This window comes from Rhinolophus ferrumequinum, chromosome 7 (genome assembly GCF_004115265.2).
Source record: "Rhinolophus ferrumequinum isolate MPI-CBG mRhiFer1 chromosome 7, mRhiFer1_v1.p, whole genome shotgun sequence".
Classification (NCBI taxonomy): domain Eukaryota; kingdom Metazoa; phylum Chordata; class Mammalia; order Chiroptera; family Rhinolophidae; genus Rhinolophus; species Rhinolophus ferrumequinum.
In genome coordinates, this window is record NC_046290.1 from 93,074,385 (window position 1) to 93,093,905 (window position 19,521).

The window sequence follows — 19,521 nt, forward strand, 5'->3', positions numbered from 1 at the left end:
GCATCTCTGGGAGGACTGCAGAAGTAGACTTCCTTTTGGCTCTAGCCTGTAAAGTGGGGGCTGTGAGACCTGCCATGGCTTCTGTTGAGATTCACAGAGGTGACCTCTGCAGAGGCACCTAGCCCAGGGCTTAGCACACCGACGGCAGCAAACAAAAGTTCACAGTCTGAAGGAGAAAAGCTAGCAGCTGTAATCGCACTTGCATCATGGCTTTCAGTTTCCTTGCAGGGTGTCCTTGTCTTTGGTCTTCAGGTGCAACAAGATCAGTTTCCACTTGAGAAGGTCCTAAAAGTGGCAGCTACTGAGCGGGAGTTTGGCAACTACCTCTTCCGCCAAAATCGTTTCTATGATGCCAAAGTGAGATATAAACGGGTAAGAATGCTTTCGAAGTATGTGCAGACCCTGAAAAAGTTCTTGTTTGAAAGACATAGAACTTGTCTTTTTCCTTACTCTCCATTTGCAGCTGCTAAGAAAAATGTCCTTAAACTCCCTCATCGCAGCTGGCTGGTGACTGGGAGAGGGGACAGGGGATTTGGGGAGAGCCTGGTAATGTTCCGTGTCTGCTGCTGGACGCTGGTGATGTGGGTATGTTCAGGCTGTGAAAATTCATCGAGCTATATTCTTATTTTTGTACTTAGCTTTGTGTGTGTGTGTGTGTGTGTGTGTGTGTGTGTGTGTATTTCAGTTAAAAGTTTTTTTAAAAAACTCTCATCTCAGTATTAGGCCCTTTACCAACTGATTTTTCCACCACTCTAAAATTTGCTGTCCTCATTTCCTGTCTGACAGTCATCTAACTCTGAGTTGACTCCCTTCTCACAAGCTTCTGGTTGTGATTTGGCTTCTTGTGCAGGTTATGCTGACAGGAATTCACTGTGCTTTGTAACTCGTTCAGCAGATATTATGAGCACTTCCTGTGTGCCAGATTCTGCCTTAGACACAGGGCAGAGTTTAGAGTCTAGGCGTATTCTGAGTTCACTTACATACTCAGCCTAAATCATTCAGGATTTGCCTTCAGCTGCAAGCAACAGAATCCTGAAAAACAGTTCTCTACGTAAACTAGAGATTTAATTTTTCCTCACATAAAAGGGGAGGCAGTCCAAGGCTGGTATAGCAATTCCACAAAGCCACCAGCGATCCAGGTGCTTTCTTTCTGCTCAGCTACCCTTAATTGTGTCCTTGTTCCCACCCCCCATCCCCCAGATGGTCATCCAACTTGTAGCATCACATAATCATCTGGGCAGGAAGAAGGGAGGGGAGAAGAGTCTGCTGTGTTTATGGCTTCCCTTTCTATTTCATAGGCCATGTTAGCTGTAGAGGAGGCTGGGAAATGTACTTGTTAAATTAGTACATTGCTGCTTTGAATGGAATAGAGTGGTTAGGAGAAGAGGAAGGGAATAGATATAGTATAAGCAGCTAACAGTATCTGTCAACATTTAGTTTCTATGAATATGCTTCAGAGAGCGACGGGAAGAGCATGCAGGTGCCTGTCTTTTGGAATGCTGACAGTCAGGTTCTGGAAGTTGGAAGGTACAGATTTTGACTCACGGTTAGGTTGAATCATGGATACTATCTGTAAAGTTTCTTGAGAGCTTGCTCGTTTGAAAAAATTTTCTCCTAAAAAACAGACCACTCCTTCCATCACTTAGTCCTATTTCCTAGGTCCGATCCCCTGACACACTCACTTTTTAATTATATCTGCTGTTTTTCTGGTACTTTGCATTTGTAAGTGACATACTGTAGTTGTTCTTTTTTGACATTTTAAAATTTCTCATTACAGAAAGGGAGGCTTTAGTCCTCACGATTGCTCTTCCTTCTCCTGCTTTCCCAGAGCTATCATAATTTTGAAACCCAGTATTCAGTTTTACATTATTGAGGTTACATAATAACTTGCCTGCTGAGCCAAGCCTTTCTCTGTGCTTCCGTCCCCTTCCTGCTACAGCTGCCCGGTTTTGCTCCTCGAATTGCCTCTTTTTTGCCTAGTTTTCTCTATGCCTATCACTGTTCCTTTCTAAGCCTTCTCATGGCAGTAGAAAGACCCTTTCAGCACTATGTTCCATGTGATCAAGCCTCTCATCATCCAGCAGTTCCATATTTTCTCGGGACATCGCCCCTGGAGCTCTGAGTCAGACTGAAGCTCCCTGGGCCTGCTGCGCAGCTCTCATCCCGGGGCTGCCTGGGATTGTTTTGTGGATTTCCGGTTGTTTTTCTCAGTTTACTCCCTTGTTTTGATGGAGCACATCCTTGCATGTCTGAAAATATACTTTATACTTCACACTTGCAGGTAGGATAACTGAGTATAGAATTCTAGGATACAGAATTTAAGTCAGCACCCCTCGGATTTTGAAGACTATTGTTCTAGCTTTTAGAATTACATATTAAGTCTGATACCAGTTAGGTTCCTATTTCTTTATATGTGACCCATTTTTTTCCTTAAAGAGACTTAAGGATCTTTTTTTTCTGTTCTTAAATTTTACAGTGATGTGCCTGTGTGTGTGTGTGTATATTTAAATTTGTTTCATTGAGCGCTTGGTGTATCATTTCATTTAGGAAATTTTTCCTCAGCTCTGGGAAACGTTCTTGAGCTCTTGCTTTGATAATTTACTCTAGTTTCTGTCTTCTCTCTTTTTCTGGAACTTATTTTTTTTTTTAATTCGTTTCAGGTGTACAAAACAATGTAATAGTTAGACATTTATCATTTATACCCCTCACAAAGTGATAACCTCCCTCCCCCAATCTACTACCCCTCTGACATTGCATACAGCTGTTACATTTCCACTGTCTATATTCCTAATGCTGTACTCCGCTTCTTGTAAGTACATACATATACACATATATACATATATGTATACACACATATACATACAAACTTGTAGTTGACATTCATTATTGTTCAGCTGCAGTTTTAGCTGTACAGTGCAGTGATCCGGCATCTACACCATCCCTGAGGTGGTCTCCCTAATGAGACAAGTGTCCTTGTTAATTGACTATCAGACCTCCTATTTGAGCTTCTAGGTTTCCTTTTTTATTTTCTTTCTCCCAATTTTCATCTTTTCTTCTTTTTGTTTCACTGTGTGGGAGCTTTTCTTGACTTCCAAGAGCTCTTTGTTCTGCTTCCTTTTCCAGCATTCTGTTCTTCTTTTGTGCATACATTTTCTTTTATCTCTTTAGACTATTTATTGTAATTTTTAAGTTTTCTTCTCTTTTCATCTGAGTTTTTTTTTAAAAATCTCAGTTCTTTTTCTGTTTGTTTGGTTTTCTGTCCACTGGAGACTATGTCCATTTGCGTTAGGTTTGACTGTAAATCACATAGACGCATAACAAGTGACCTAAAGATAGATATTTCCTACCAGTGTGAAAGACTTGAGGTGTGCAAACCAGGACTTGTTGGTACCTATGCTCCCCAATGTTCTCAGGTACCCAGGCTTCTCCCATCTCACTATCTGCCCATCTCTAGGTTGGGACTCTGGGCCCTGTGGTGGCCTCTAATCTGTAGGCAGCGGAGGAAAAAGAGGGCTGAGGGCACGTAGCTGTGACAGTTGTACTGAATTATGTTTTCCAGAACCTATTCTCCTGGCCATAACCAACTATAAGGAAGGCCAGCAAATATCTATATTCTGATTGTACATATTCCCAGCAAAAAAATCCTGTTACTGGGGAAGAAGGAGAAACAGTTACTTGGAGACAAGAGGCCTCCTCTCCCACAGAGGCTTTCCCCACATGTCTGATGATCTTTGGCTGTTCATTAGGGTTTGAAAGAGGGATCAAATGCTGATGGGGCTTTTTCGGTCTGATTTATTTCACTTAGCATGATGATGTCAAGATCCATCCATGATTTCACTCATATGAGGGATATAAAACTGAAAGCAACAAACAAGATAAACAAAGAATCATAGACACAGACAACAGTTTAGTGGTTACCATAAAAAGGATGCGGGAGAGGTAGAAAAGGGTATGGTGATAGAAGGGTATGGTGAAATATATGGTGATAGAAGATTTGACTCTGGGTGGTGAACACACAATGAAATATACGGATGATGTATTATAGAATTGTACACTTTAAACCTATATAATTTTATTAACCAATATCACCCCAATAGATTTAATTAAAAAAACTGATTGGAAACTCCCAAGTGCTTGGTGGACAAACTGCATTCTGATCAGATCGAGTCCCCCATATCAGTGCGCAGGTGTCTCCTCGGGGACCATTCAGATCTCCGTCTCCTGCCCAGTGTAAATGCACAGCTACCAGCGTCCTGAGAACTGAACAGGGAAAGAGGAGAGAGGGCTTCACTGGCTGTTACTGAGACTGCCCTCTAATACTGCTGTTATCCATATATCAGTATACCTGCCCTCTGCTCTATCTGCTGTGCCTGAATCAAGAGTCTCTTCAGTTCCATTTCTGTAGAAAAGAGACGCTCCTGATTCCTGAGGTGATGGGAAGAGGTGGGCATGTGGACCCATAGGGACCGGGTCAGAGAATGGGAGGGAACGTTCCACCTGTCCTCCTTTATCCAGCCCCACTGCCACACTCCGATGGCTCACATTCCTAGCTCTGCCACTTCCCAGGGCTCTCAGGGCTCTGAGCTGCAGGCTAGCCCTTTGTGTCTCTCCTGTCTGCCAAGTCGGTCACGACACTGCCATCCACTCTGACACGTCAGCTTTGTCACTGATCCTCTTCCTGTTCCTCGTTCTTGTTGGACTGTACCTTTCTACTCCTCAGGGCAGGATTGAGGAGAGGCTGTGTGTGAAGTTGGCCTCGCTCAGCCGAAGCTGTGCATACCTGTTCCTGTTAGAAATGTCCTAGCAGCAGTTTGACATGTAATTGAGCAGCACTGCGTTTCCAGCTTTTTGCTCAGCCTTGTGTGGGACACAGAAATATCAGGTGGGGTTTTTGCTCTCAAAGAATTTTAATCTAGCTATGGTACCTAATACTGTAGCTTTTCAGAGAAGAGGAAAATTTTTGTAGGCTAGAACATCTGGTGGTGGCTTCTTGGAGGAAATGGCAAGTTAGCTGAATCTAGAACGATGAAATGGCAGAGAAACAGAGGAGGAGAGATTAACTCTGGGCAGGAGAAAAGAATGAGCAAAGGTATAGAAATGAACAGAGCGTATTCAAGGGACAGTTGCTGGATACCTAGTCTAAAAGACAGGCTACATTTGAAGAATAGCAGGGAAATAGAGGTGAGGTGATTAGATTCAGGAAGATGCTTAAATGAGTATGGATGGATTTGGACTCGATGAAGAGGATGGAAGGGAACCACTGAGGGAGAGTGAGTTGATAAAGTGACGCTTGGGGAAGAGGTGGTAGTCCGTAGCATCCAGGTGCTGGTGTGCTGGAGCTCACAAGATCCAGTTGGAAAAATTTCCGGAATTTCTGCAAGCTAGTTAATGTTACTTCGGTAGCTTGAAATCAGCCATGGTGGGAATAATTACACCAGAGGAATAGGCAAACACTAGAGGGCCGCTCCTCCCACGTGAGCTGGTTGTTAAACACTTAACCACACACCACTTAGGCAGCACGTGTTGAAGGGACAGACTTTCATGAACAAATATCTGTCCCATGTTAGGTGCTGTGCAAGGTATGTTGCAGCTGACCATCCTGTTACAGGGATCCAGGAGTGTGTTTAAGAAGCTATGAGTGGTACTAATAGAAGAAAAAGTTCCAGAAATAATTTCGAAAAATGAACAATTAGACTTGAAGTTTTATGTATAAGTGATGAAGGAAATAAAGGATGATATTACTTCAAGCTTTCTGGTCTAGAAAATACTTAAAAAAGGAAAAACTAGGAAAAAAGAGATTTGTTAACTTCAGTTTTGATCACTAATGAGACTAGCCAGGTAAAGATGGCCTATAGAAGACTGTTTCCAGGTGACAAATTGTTTCATGATTCTACTTAGGTACAGGACCAGAGTTCAGGTGAGAGATCCAGGTTGGTGATACGAGACCTGAATCAGTTTAGAAGGTGGGAGGGCAGTGGACAGAAACTGGCATGAATGCCTAGGACTTAGAGAGGAAAGGGAAGACAAAGGAAAGCTCATGACTTTCTGCCTAAAATACCATCTTCTCTGACATATTTTCCACCTCTTCCATTCTGCTAGCATGTTCCAGTGGCGTCTTCTCTGTTAGTCACACTGACAACTGTTCAGGTTTTGTCTTCATCACTTTTTTTTCTTTACTATTGTTGTTGAGATATACCCTATTTTTCTGTGTATAATGCGCATATTTTTGGCCCAAACTTTCAGAGAAAAAAAATCTTTCGTTTTAATTTTTTAATTCAAATTTTTATTTGTTTTAGGTACTTGTTTTTTGTATTTTAAAGGAATTTTAGCATTTATTTTTTAACATATTATGGTACAAGAAATTTTATGTAACAAATAATTACAAAACACAAAAACAGATACAAGGTACAAGAAATTTTATGTACCGGTAACAGATTTATGATATTTACGCAGCATAGAAGGCCAAGAACTCTTCGTTGTTGCAAGTTCAACAAAACCGATTATCATATTCCAGGGTATTACATACTGATATCATTATTGATTTCTAGAGTTATACTTTTAACTCATAAGCATAAATAAAAGAATTAAAAACATTTATATAAACATGGAATTAGTACTACCCATGTATAATGCTCATCCTTATTTTTCCCTCACAAATTTGGGCAAAAAAGTTTGCATTATACACAGCAAAATATGGTAATTCACATAGCATTCATTTCACACTTCCAAAGTGTGTGTGTATATATATATATATATATATATATATATATATATATATATTTCACACTTCCAAAGTGTGAAACACACAAATATATATATGTGTGTGTGTGTGTGTGTGTGTGTGTATATACACATATTTATGCAAGGTTGTGCAACTGTCACCACTGTCTAATTCCAGAACACGTCATCACCCCAAAAAGAAACCCCATACCCGTTAACAGTTACCATTCCCCCCACACCTCTTGGTTACCCCTATTTTACTCTCTGTTTCTATTGATTTGCCTATTTTGGACATTACATGTGCATAGAATCATTAAATACGTGGTCCTTTGTGTCTTCTTTCACTTAGCAAAATGTTTTCAAGCTTCATCTGTGTTATAGCATGTATTAGTACTTCATTCCTTTAAAAAATATTTACTTCATTTTTAAACTGTGGTAAAATATGCATATTTTACCATTTTAAGTATTTTTAGGTGTACAATCCAATAGCATTAAGTACATTCACAAAGTTATACAACTATCACTATTACCCATTTCCAGAACTTTTTCATCATCCCAAATGGAAATTCTTTACCCATCACATAACTCCCCTTCCCCCATTCCCCCAGCTTCTGGTAATCTCTGTTCTACTTTCTGTCTCTATGAACTTGCCTGTTATGGACACTCATAAGTGGAATCATACAGTATTTGTTCTTTTGTAACTGGCTTTTTTCACTTAGCATAACGTTTTCAAGGTTCATCCATGTTACAGCATATACCAAACTTCATTCCTTTTTTTTTTTGCATGACAAAGACTCTGCTTTTAAATGACTATCATCAGTACACCAAGTAATAACATATAACAAGTTCTTGAATTCTATCTAGTGATTTTGATTAAGAGGTACTGGTAGCAGCCTGAGCAATTATACTAGTAGTCATTGTTCTAACTCTTAGCCAGAAAGGACTATTTTAAGGCTGGCTGCTGCTTTACACAGGTTACAAATAACTGTTTACTGCTTTTCCATAGATGAAGCCCCTGACCTTCAAGAAAGCTTTCTTTAAAAAAAAATTGTTGTGTTTTTTTAAATTACATCTAAGAAAAAGTCAATATTGAGATACACGTATATTGTTTGAGCTAAAAGGCATAGGAAAACAGACAGCATATACCCTTAAATTTCTAAGATTTATGATGTAAAAAGATGAAATCTTTGGATAATCTCAAAGTTTGTACAAAGAAGCTAGATTTGCTATTCTCCAAAAAGTAAAAGGACCAACTATATAATAAACAGAAATAATTGAATGCCTTTCCCAAGAATATAACTCAAGCTTTGCTGACAGCTCCGTATTCCGTGGAGTCATCTAAAATGCCAGTCCATGGAACAGGTACTTCTTCTTCCCCTATCCATTTATGTAATTTTCCTGGATTTCTGGCTGGATGTTGCAAAGGCCAAGAGGTCTTCCCGGACTTCATCCCTGTTCTGCCGGAAGTAGGTCTGGAGGATGGTCATCTTCTCTTGTGTGTCCTTCTCCACTTCAGTGCTGCAACTGCTGAGGGATGCCAGAGCCGCAGCTTCCTTAGCTTTGAACTCCTCCCTCTGCAGTTGGTACTGTTCCATCTCAGCCTCTTCTTTGGCCTGCTTTAGCCTCTGCTTCTTTTGCTTGCGGGCCTCAGACACCTTCTCAGTGGCCCACTTCTGGGCCTGCAGCAGCTATTGGATACCCTGTGACTGACTGGCCCTGGCGGTATCCAAACTTCATTCCTTCTTAAGGCTGAATATTATATTCTCATGTGTGAATCCTACTGCCTTTTGTTTGTCCATTCATCAGTTGGTAGATATTTGGGTGGTGTCCACTTTTTGCCTATTATGAACAATGTGGTATGAACATTTGTGTACAAGTTTTTGTGTGGACTTAATGTTTTCAGTTCTTTGGGTAATTACGTAGGAGTGGAATTGCTGAGTCATATGTTAATTCTATGTTTTACTTTTTGAAAAACTACCGTACTATTTTCCATAGTGGCTGCAACATTTCACATTCCCACCAATAAAACAAGGGTTTCTCACCAACACTTACATTCTATTTTTAAAATTATAGTCATCCTAGTGGATGTGAAGCGGCATCTCATTGTGGTTTTGATTTGCATTTCCCTAATGACTTATGATGTTAAACATCTGTTCATGTGCTTACTGGCCATTTGCATATCTTCTTTAAAGAAATGTCTATTTAGATCCTTTGCCCATTTTTAATTGGATTGTCTTTTTATTGTTGAGTTATAAAAGTTCTTTATGTGTCTTGGATACTAAGCCTTTACGAAATACGATTTGCAAATATTTTCCCCCAATCTGTGGATTACTTCAGTCTTTGTTTGATAAGGAATGTACAAATGACTTTTTATTCAAAAATACATAATAAAATATCTTCAATCATAATGACAGCAGTAAACCATTACGTATTGTCAGCTTAAAGCAGTAACTGATGATTATAGTGATTTTCTTAAACAGCCAGCCTCTTCATTTCTTCACCTTTTTTGACAGTGTCCTTTGAAGCACAAAAGTTTTTAATTTTGATGAAGTCCAATTTATCTATTCTTTGGTTATTTGTGCTTTGGGTATCATATCTAAGAAACCACTGCCTAGTCCAAGGTCACAAAGATTTACACCTATGTTTTCTTCTAAGAGTCCTATAATTTAGCTCTTACATTTAGATCTATGATGCATTTTGAGGTAGGGCTCCAACTTCATTATTTTGCATGTTGTTATCCAGTTGTCCCAGCACCATTTATTGAAAAGGCTACTCTTTCTCCATTTAATGATTTTGGCATGCTTGTTGAAAATTAATTGACTATAGATGTATAGGTTTGTTTCTGAACTTTCAGTCTGCATTATCAATTCTGTTCCATTGATCTATATGTTTGTCCTTATGCTGGTACCATGCTGGTTTGGTTACTGTAGCTTTGTAATGAGTTTTGACATTAGAAAGTGTCAGTCTTCCAACTTCTCTTTTTACCGTTGTTTACACTATTCAGGGTTCCTTGGATTTTCCTATGAATTTTCTGATCAGCTTGACCATTTCTGCAAAAAGGGGTGTTGAAATTTTGGTATGGTTGCATTGAATCTGTAGATTAATTTGGGGAATATTGCCATCTTAACAATATTAAGTCTTCTGATCCATGAACAGGAGATGTCTTTCCATTTATTTAAGTCTTTAATTTCTTCCAACAGTGTTTTGTAATTTTCAGTGCACAAGTCTTGCGCTTTAAATTTATTGCTACTTATGTTATTCTTTTTGATGACGTTATAAGTGGAGTTGTCTTAATTTCATTTTTGGATTATTTATTGCTAGAGTATAGAAATATAACTAACTCATATGTTGATGTTGTGTCTTGTAGCTTTACTGAACTAATGTTTTATCTCTAATAGTTTCTTTTTTTGTGTGGGTTCTTAGGGTTTTCTGCACATAAGGTTGTGTCACTCCTCTTGACCACCCGTCCTCCTCATCCACAGGCCTTGCTGCTTCTCCGCCGGCGATCAGCACCTCCTGAAGAGCAGCACCTGGTGGAGGCCGCCAAGCTTCTTGTTCTCCTTAACCTGACCTTTGCGTACCTGAAGCTGGAGCGACCCAGCGCAGCCCTGCGCTATGGAGAGCAGGCTCTGATCATTGACCCAAAGAATGCCAAGGCCCTCTTCCGATGTGGACAGGTGAGTTGGAGGACAGGGACCTGGGGATGAACGCCCCAGAGAAGGTAGCAGTGGTGTTCAACTTGGGCACTGCAAAAGGTTCTGTCTTTCCTAAGTATTTAAAAGTTTCCTTTGACAGGCCTGTCTCCTCATGACTGAGTATCAGAAGGCCCGGGATTTTCTAGTCCAAGCCCAGAAGGAACAGCCCTTCAATCATGACATCAATAACGAGCTGAAGAAACTGGCCAGGTGAGACTTCTCTTTGCACTCCTGCAAGCAGAGAAAGACTTGTGTCATGAGGCTACACTTGTGGTCTCTCCAGCTGGGTGTTGTCCAGCTCCGGTTATGAGGCAGCGCCCCCTAGAGCTAGTTTTATGAAGTGCTTGGTACTCTAAACCAGCAGCTCCCAGCAGTGAAGTGGGACAGACCTCTAAGTTACACCTGTCTGGATCATTTCCCACTTCGCTGTTTCACACCTCCCCCTGCAAGTAAGCACCCCTAAGAGGAGAGCCAGTGTAATTTTTTTTTAAGACCTTGTTCTTCGGATACTCTTCCTACTTGCCACCAACAGAGAACCACAGTTCTCAACTGACTACAGAAAGGTGTCTTACAGACGCTCGTTTGATCTGAAATTGATCTTTCAGGTCTGATTCGTGCCCATCTAGGATGATTTTCTTGTTACCCAAGTGGCAGCTATACCAGTCTTTCAGTAATGTAACTTCTTCTGATTATAGAAGTTATATGTTCATTAGAAAACTTTGAAAATATCAACATATAAATACAAATCACCCATAATTCCATCACCTCATAATATAGCCACTGTTTTTTTTTTTAGGTGTTTTTTTGTTGTTGTTATTCTTGTTCTTACTGGTGAGATTATCTGCTCCTGTTAACATTAAACATGTAATCCAAATTGCTTAGTTAAAGCTTTCTTGACATTAGAAAAGTCTGAAGCGTGTGCACCTCTTATATTTGGACACAACTGTTGCAGTTTTCTTTCTGATATTTATAAGTATCCTGTCAGATCATATGTGTAAATTTTGGACTCTAACCATTCTTTTTTTTTTTTTGAGTTTTTTTACTTATTTATTTTATAACTGGAATTTTGTACCTTTTTACTGTCTTTACCCATTTTGCCCACTCCCCACAACTACCAATCTGTTCCCTCTGTTTATGAGTTTGATTTTCTGTTTGTTTTTTGATTCCACATATAAGTGAAATCATTTGCTATTTGTCTTTCTCTATCTGACTTATTTCACCTAGAATAGTGCCTTCGAGATCCATCCATGTTGTTGCAAATGGCAGGGATTTCTACTTTTTATGTGGCTGAATAATATTCCTCTGTGTGTGTGTGTGTGTGTGTGTGTGTGTGTGTGTCACATTTTAAAAATCCATTTATCCATTGATGGACACTTAGGTTATTCTTATGTTTTGGCTATGGTAGACAATCCTGCAAGGAACAAAGAGGTATAAACATCTTTTTGAGTTAGTATTTTTGTTTCCTTTGGACACATACCAAGAACTGGAATTGCTAGATCATATAGTAGCTCTATTTTTAATTAAAATTTTTTTTAATACTTAGACGTTTATCTTTTATATCCCTCACACTGTGTGAACCCCCCTCCCCCCATCCACTATCCCTCTGACATCGCACAGAGCCATTTCCACTGTCTCTATTCCTAATGCTGTACTCCGCTTCTTGTAAGTATATACGTACACACACACACACACACACACACACATACACACATACACATATACAAACTTGTAGTTGACATTCATTATTGTTCAGCTTCAGCTTCAGGTGTACAGTGCAGTGATCAGGCATCTACATCATCCCTGAGGTTCTAACCATTCTTTAGCAAGAAAAATCTCAAGATGAGTTATAGGCCACTGAGTGTGAGGTGTCACTTGGCAGGACTCAGCCCTCAGCCTCACTGACAGTGGCTCCCAGCCTTCAAGGGTGTCATCTTTTCAGATTATGGCCTTTTGTCCACGGGCTCCCTCTGTAGCCTTTGGGGGCCTGTACCATCTCCCCTTCCTCTCCAGCATTGCTCCCACCCCCTCCTGTATCAGTTGAAAAGCCCACTGAATTGTCAGTGCTTCTGGGGCTGAGTTGGAAAATTCCAGCCACCAGATGTCACCTCCTACATAGACAGACCAACTACTGTATTTCTCTTTACAGCTATTACAAGGACTACAGGGATAAAGAGAAAGAAATGTGCCACCGAATGTTCGCTCCTTGTGATACTGGCTTTACAGTAGGAGAAAATTAAAGGTAATCGAAGGACTACAGCATGAAAGCCTTTAGGATTTTATCCAGTACATATAAAAGTGTGGGGGTTCTCCGTGGCCCCCAGGGGGGAGTGAGGATGGATGGGAGGCGTAGAAAAGGTCCTTATTGTCCTACTGACACAAGTCTCGTGCAGAACACACACACTGGGGGCTTCTCATAGAGAAGGTCGGAAAGTCCAGCCAGCGCTGGAGAGTAAATGGAGAGGTTTAGGAAGCCTGAAGCTTGAAAATGAAAACAATTTTTTTTCATATTTTATGTTAACCTCTACCTCACAGTAGCTTGGAATGTGAAACTGTGATAGTCATTAATGTGATTGTTTATCTGAGCTTTGAAATCAACAGTAATGCTTCTCTAATCTGGTTTTTCCTGAAAACCTGAAAGCCTCCAACCTCACTTTATACCTAGCACATTGTGAAAGAAGACACAGTCCGGGTGTCGCGGGGTCGGGGTGGGCTCTGACTCTTGAGTTCTGCTCACTGTTAGAGTAGAGATTTGAAGATGTCAGGGCCGGCAGGGAGCAGACGCTGCCATGGCTCCACAGCTTACACCTGGTGCTTTAGCAGGCACAGGGTTAAGGTTTCCCATGAGGGCGTGAGATAACCCTCTGGTCTGGTTTACTATTACTTAAGAAAATTAATGGAAACAGAATCACCTGCCTTAAACACCTGCTTAGCTGGGTAGATAACTCTGCTCTCTTGAGAGAAGTTAAACAAGGGACAACAAGAAAACAGCTGCCCAGCGGGCTCCTGGTGATAAATCTCTCCTTTGTTGCTACCTGCATCCCTCTACAAAAGAAGCTTGAGAGAAGAAGGCAGTGAAAAGGTCTATTCATCCCAGACGTTTTCACAAGTGATCTACAAACTGCTGCTCTCTGCCCTGTCAGAAACAACCTGTCAGTTTCATCAGGAGGAAATGTCGCTTTCATCACTGACCCTGACCCTGTGATTCTGGCCTGCAGGTCTTTCAGGGACATTGGGGTATTTGCAGGTCTTCTGAACTGAGACGTCAGCCAGAGGACTGCTTTTGTTTGGCTTCTGGTGATGTCTAGTAGAAATGGAGGCCTGGTGGCTTTTCGCCAATTTGGGACTGTGACCTGGTATGTCCTGCCGTTTAATGAATATCCAGTTCTCCCAGGGTTCATCCTAGAAACAGATCTTGGAAGACACAGCAGGACAACAAGTTCCCTTTCCGTCGTGTTACCCTCCCAGCATTCTCAGTCTGTCAGACTTGTTGGAGCCCAGTGTTTTTAGGTGGTTTCCCATGCAATCCTACATCTTGATCGTTTGTCTTATCACCAGCAATGATTGTATTGGGATCTAAAGTGTCCCTGATTGTCATACTCCTGCTGCTGTTGTGGTTATAACATAGTTTGGCTTTTGTGTCTTTGGTATTCTTCATGCTCCCCTTTTCTTCTCTGGTACTTGTGCTGCATCAGTCACTTAAAATGTCCAGGGTTTTAGATTCTTTTGACAACCTAGCTTTTACTAAGTGGGACCATTTAAAATTTGTCCTCAGATGTTAGGTACTCTTGACCTGTCTTCATCTTGTCTTCTCAAATGTGAGACACTTACTTCTGGTGGGATGAGTGTTCTAAGCCTCTCACTGTAGCAGACTGAAGTTTTTGAGGCCAGAGACCATGTCTTTTGCATCTTTGTATTTTCCAGCATCTGGACCCATGCCTGGCACATGATTGGCACTCAGTAAATGTGGGTTGGATCCAGTGTAAAATAGCCAAAGTGCTAGACCAGCCTCTTTGAAACTGTACCCTCCAGGCTAGCTCTTGTACTGGCTGTTAAGACTCTTTTTAGTGCCAGTGACAGAAACCCATCTTTATCTAGTGTCAGCTAAAAAAGAGATTCACTGAAGGGAACTTGGGGTAGCTCACCGAATCAAAGGAAGAGTTGAACCACCAATACTCAGGCAAGTACCTGCAGTTCTAAGGGCCTAGTGTCCCAGTCTCACTGCTGCTTCATTCTCTTACCATGAGGAATGCCCAGGCTCCCACTGGCACAGCTTCCATTTGAGAGAGGGCTCTTCCATATCCCACACCCCCCTCCTCTTCCTGTAGCATCCATAGCTCCAGTTTAAAAAATCCTGCGGCAAGACTCTGGCCTGGTTTGGGGTGTGTGAAGTCCCATGCTTGGCACCCCTTTCTAGCACCATGTAATAAGAACTGGGGGAGTAATGATTATCCGAAGTAAGAAGACTGCTGTTCCCCAAAAGCAAGAGGATGGAGACGATGAACAGGCAGAGGGGAAGAGGCCCATCAGGGTCTTTGGCTGTTGCAGCCGTCACTGTTCTGCTGAGCTGTGACCTCTGGTCTTGCCGTGACAGAGCAGTGGGTCATTTTCCAATCTGGTGAATTAGGAATCTCTTGGCAGCTCCTGCTGCTGGGAGCTCAACGGTGGAAAGAGTAGACATATCCATAGTTCTGCCACACTGTCTTTTTCCTTAGTTTGGACTTTCAGAGGACATGGCAAAAACACACAGCTCTGGATAGCAGTATTCTTGGGGAGAATCTAAAAAGTCAAGCTAGAGGTCAGTGTTTGACTCATGTACATCAGGAGACCTAAAGGTTTATGGCAAACCCCAAGCTAATGTTTGAAAAGCTGTTTTGAAACTGCTTCCCCTGTGGTTTGCAATGCATTGGTGGCTGTATTGCTGTTTGTATATACTACATTTAAATTCTCATAAATGCACATTTTCTAGCTATCTACTTGGTTAAGACCTCACATAGCTCCATCTACAGCAGTGGTAATTTTACCATGGGCACCAAAGAGCTTTTATAACAGATGCCGTCATAGTTGAAAACACTTGGAATAGTGTTCTGACATCTTTCTTAATTCTCTTTCCGTACCTTTCATTGTCATCTTCAGTTAGAGTTTCAGTTGTGTCCTTCCTGTCTTAACATGCTAGTATCTGTGCTCTGATACTTTGCCAGACTTGGTGTCTGGAAAAGAGATGTGACGTGAGCACTGTAGCTGTTCTCAACTGTTTAAATGGTTGACATACAATAGGTGAATTCCTTCTGTAGTTTCCAAAGGGCAGGACCAGTAAGTGGACATAATAGGAAGTCAAAACTTGGCTTCATATGAAAGATTTATAACTGTCCTACCATAAGTGACAGTAAGTTCTCCCCACATGGAGAGCACACACAGAAATGTGCCTTTTTTGACTGCTTTTTGAGAATGGCCTCGTGGGGAGCATCTGCTTCCGGGCCAAGCTTTTCCACTGTATCCCACAGGGGGTGGGTCATCTTGGGAGCTGTTAGGGTCTGTCTGAGCAGGCGTAGAGAGCCCCTTGGCGGTGGGGGAGATTCATGAGATTAGATGACCTTTCCGGTCCTTCCAGTTCTAACATTTTACCATCAGACACTTGCAAACTGGCAAAGGGTGGCAGCTTCCATCCTTACAGCACTTCCTGTAGAGATGGAACACGAAGTCCTGCGCTCAGCGTCAGAAAAATAACACAAGGACAGAAAGTGGGAGAGACCCAGTTCAAGGGCAAAAATGTTGTTGCCTGCTGGTTCAGAGTGCAGCAAATGTTAGGCATGGATGCCAGAGAAAATAGCATCACACACAAGGGAGGAGGAAGGTCCCACTCACTGCACCGCCACAGGCAGCCTCCTTTGTTACTCACCCCCTTCCCCAAGTACCTCGTGAGGGCTGGTGGTTTTCAGGCACTGGGGTAGATGCCGAGTGCACGTGAGAAGTCCCGTGCGCTCCTTCCGTGCACAGCGCCCTGACGTAGGACTGGACAATCAGGCAAGTCACAGAGTGCCATGGGTGAAACGTGCTGAGCAGAGGAAACCTTTGCTGAGGCAGTTCTGAAGCTTCGAAGGGCAGACTGGGCACAGGGCTCGAGGAGTGGGGGGGGGCAGGAGGGCGGAGGGGGAGAGAAGCAGAGAAGACAAGGAATTGAGAGATGAAGTCAGCTGTGGGCAGGTATTGTCCTGGCTTTTCAGTCCTCTTTGGAGTGTGGGCCGTGGGCTGTGCTCTGTAGGCATCCAGGAGGGGAAGATGTGATTGGAGCTGAGATGATCTGACAGGCTCATGTAAGAAGGGGCAGAGCGGCATGGTGGAGGGCACATTGGAGGCACCAAGGCTGGCAGGAGACGTCCGAGAGGTGTTGACAGCCTGGAGGTAAACACAGCAGCAGAAGTGGGAAGGAGACGGAGCAGGAGGCCTCCCATATGGAATTCTAGTGGCAAATGGCAACTTAGCTGAAGAGGGCGACCACAATGCCAAAGGGTCCACACGGTGACCTGTGTGGGGCAGTGGGGGCAGAGACACTCTAAGTGGTATGTGTGAGCCATGTGCCAGTGTAAAGAAGGGGCTCGGAGTGGGGAGTATTCAGAGTTAGGAGGCGTTCAGGGATGACCGCTGTGCGCTGGGAGTGACAGGGAAATCTTCCTGGCAAAGCAGGCAGAACTTGGGTACTCAGGTAACCCAGGATTAACTGGTAGGCTTGCTGGACAGCGGGGAATCACCCTCGTGGCCATCTTACCCAGGCCAAGTTGTCATTTCTTTGCTTTTGGTTTGTCATATTTTCTTTTAGATTGTTTTGATAGCATTGCTCACCATTTATTTTGTTTTATTCTTAATGTATTTTTATTGAATTTGATCAAAATATTTATTAAACATATTTTACATGCCACGCATTCTTTTACGTGTTTTATGTGGCTTGTTTTTAATATAACATCTGTGTAATATAGGTATTATCTCCGTTTTGCAGGTGATGAATTAGACATGAAAAAGCTAAGTAATTTGACAAGGTTACGAAGTTAGTAAATGATAGAGCCCCGGGTTCCAACCCTGGCAGTCTGGCCCAGAGCCATCAAGTTGAAAAAAACAATCGGTACAAAAGGATTCACCAAAAGAAACGAATTTTAACTTCTGTTAAAGAACCTTCTCCCTGCTTAGAACCTATCCCCAAGTTAAAAGCTCCCTCCTCCATGAGAAACTATCATCCATGAGGACCTGTCCCCGGCCCCTTGGAAGAGCTTCACGCCACTCGGAGCTTGCCTTCCCTTTAGACCTCCCACCGCACAGCTTCCCCTCAGACTGTCTTCTGCTGAGACCTTTCACCCCCACACACAGCCCTGCTCCACTGCCAGAACTCGTCTCTCCCATCAGGACTCCTGTTCCCTCTTGGAATGTATCATCGTCAACTCCAGATCTACATAAAAGTCTAAGGACAGAGTGTTTCTGGGATGGTCACTTCTGAGAAAGCTTTTTTTTTCTCTCTGTTCAGAATCTTCTAATATCTCTCTAATCTTGATTCATCTAAAATTTCACAGTAACATGTCAAGGTATCTCAGATGCTCAAGTCCTTTACATAAACACCTCAATTTTAGAGGCTCAGGTTCTTCAGAGCTAAGAAAATCTTCTGTGATTTCTCTTTAATAATATTTTCACCTCCTTTCCCTGTCCTCTGGTTCCGGACCTCCTGTTGGTTGACTGTTGGACCTCCTGCAGGGATCCTCTGTATCCTTTATGTCTCTTTAAAATTTTTTCTCCCCCCACCCAGAAATGTACTTCATTTTTCAAGTCTTCCATTGACTTTTCATTTAAGCAATCAAATGTTTGAATCCACAAGCTCTTTCAGATTTCCCTTTTTCATACTATCCCACTCTTTTTTTCCTCTTTGTATAACAAACAAAATCTCAAACTTATACAAGTAAACGATAGTATAATGATTCTCCCATGTATTTTATATTTAGCTTTAACAATTATCAACATAAAAGCCAACGTTTTAATCTGTGACCCCCCAGGTCCTCCCCCACCCCAGCACTGCTGTATTAATTTGAAGCAAATCCCACCAATCATATAATTTCATCCACAAGTATTTTCCTATGTATCTCTGAAAGATAAGGACCATTCTTGCACATTGTCTTTCATTCCCTGAAACGTTTATTTTTCTGCTTGTTTGCTTTGGCCTTTCTCTTTTCTGTGTGTAGACTTACCACAAGTGGTTGGTGTTTCTTGGTTGCCTATTCGCATATAAGAATGAAACAACAGTAGGGAAGCTGACGAGGAGCTCTGTATACCTGGGTGGAGCGTCTTGCCTCCCTCTTCTCCAGGCTGAGCAGGTGGAGACGCACCAAAATGCTTTGGGCTCCTTAAATACCAGAAAGGGCCTTGGCTCTACGTACCAACCCTTACACACACCAGCTTCCCCAATTTTCCTCAGGTGGATTATTTTCCCCTAAAATAGTGGATACAAGTGCTGCGTCATTTTCATCTGTATTTCCCCAATTTCTAGTAAAGTTGAGCACCGTTTTGTATATTTACTGGCTCTCTATGTTCTTGATGAGAATTGCCTGTTGATGGGCATTGCTCACTCTTGCGTCATTTTTCTTTTGTTGTTGATTTTTTTTTTAATTTATTGGGGTGACAATTGTTAGTAAAATTACATAGATTTCAGGTGTACAATTCTGTATCACATCATCTATAAATTACATTATGTGTTCACCATCCAGAGTCAGTTCTCCTTCCATCACCACATATTTGATCCCCCTTACCCTCATCTCCCACTCCCCAACCCCCTTACCCTCTGGTAACCACTAAATTACGTTCCCCAGATGTTGTTGATTTTTAAGAACCCTTTTTTTTTTCTGTGTGAAGGAGGTAAATTAAATGTCTACTATGTAAGCTTAAATATTTTCTTCCAGTTGTTTTGAGTATTTGTATGGTTACCTGTGTCCCTGTCTTCTCTATGGCCTCTGTCATTCACATCACGCATACGTTTCACCTCGAAGGGAGTAAGCAGGTGGTCAGTAACGGGTGAGCAGGGGCGCTCGGGGCACAGGCCGCCAAACAGCTTTTCTAGAGTCTGGGCATCATTCAA

At 42.0% G+C, this 19,521-nt stretch overlaps 1 protein-coding gene and 1 pseudogene across 1 annotated transcript in view; one reads left to right on the forward strand and one right to left on the reverse strand.

Annotated features, from left to right (window-relative positions):
• The window catches only part of FKBP6 (FKBP prolyl isomerase family member 6 (inactive)), a 32,498-nt gene that overhangs the window by 2,627 nt on the left and 10,350 nt on the right, over positions 1–19,521 (forward strand). Inside the window, exons 4-7 of the mRNA XM_033110035.1 lie at positions 253–372; positions 10,203–10,397; positions 10,516–10,625; positions 12,562–12,654. Of these exons, the coding sequence (XP_032965926.1) occupies positions 253–372; positions 10,203–10,397; positions 10,516–10,625; positions 12,562–12,652 (516 nt within the window). The 3' untranslated portion in view covers positions 12,653–12,654. The remainder of the gene's footprint in view (positions 1–252; positions 373–10,202; positions 10,398–10,515; positions 10,626–12,561; positions 12,655–19,521) is intronic.
• On the reverse strand, positions 8,098–9,504 carry LOC117025077 (V-type proton ATPase subunit G 1-like; annotated as a pseudogene).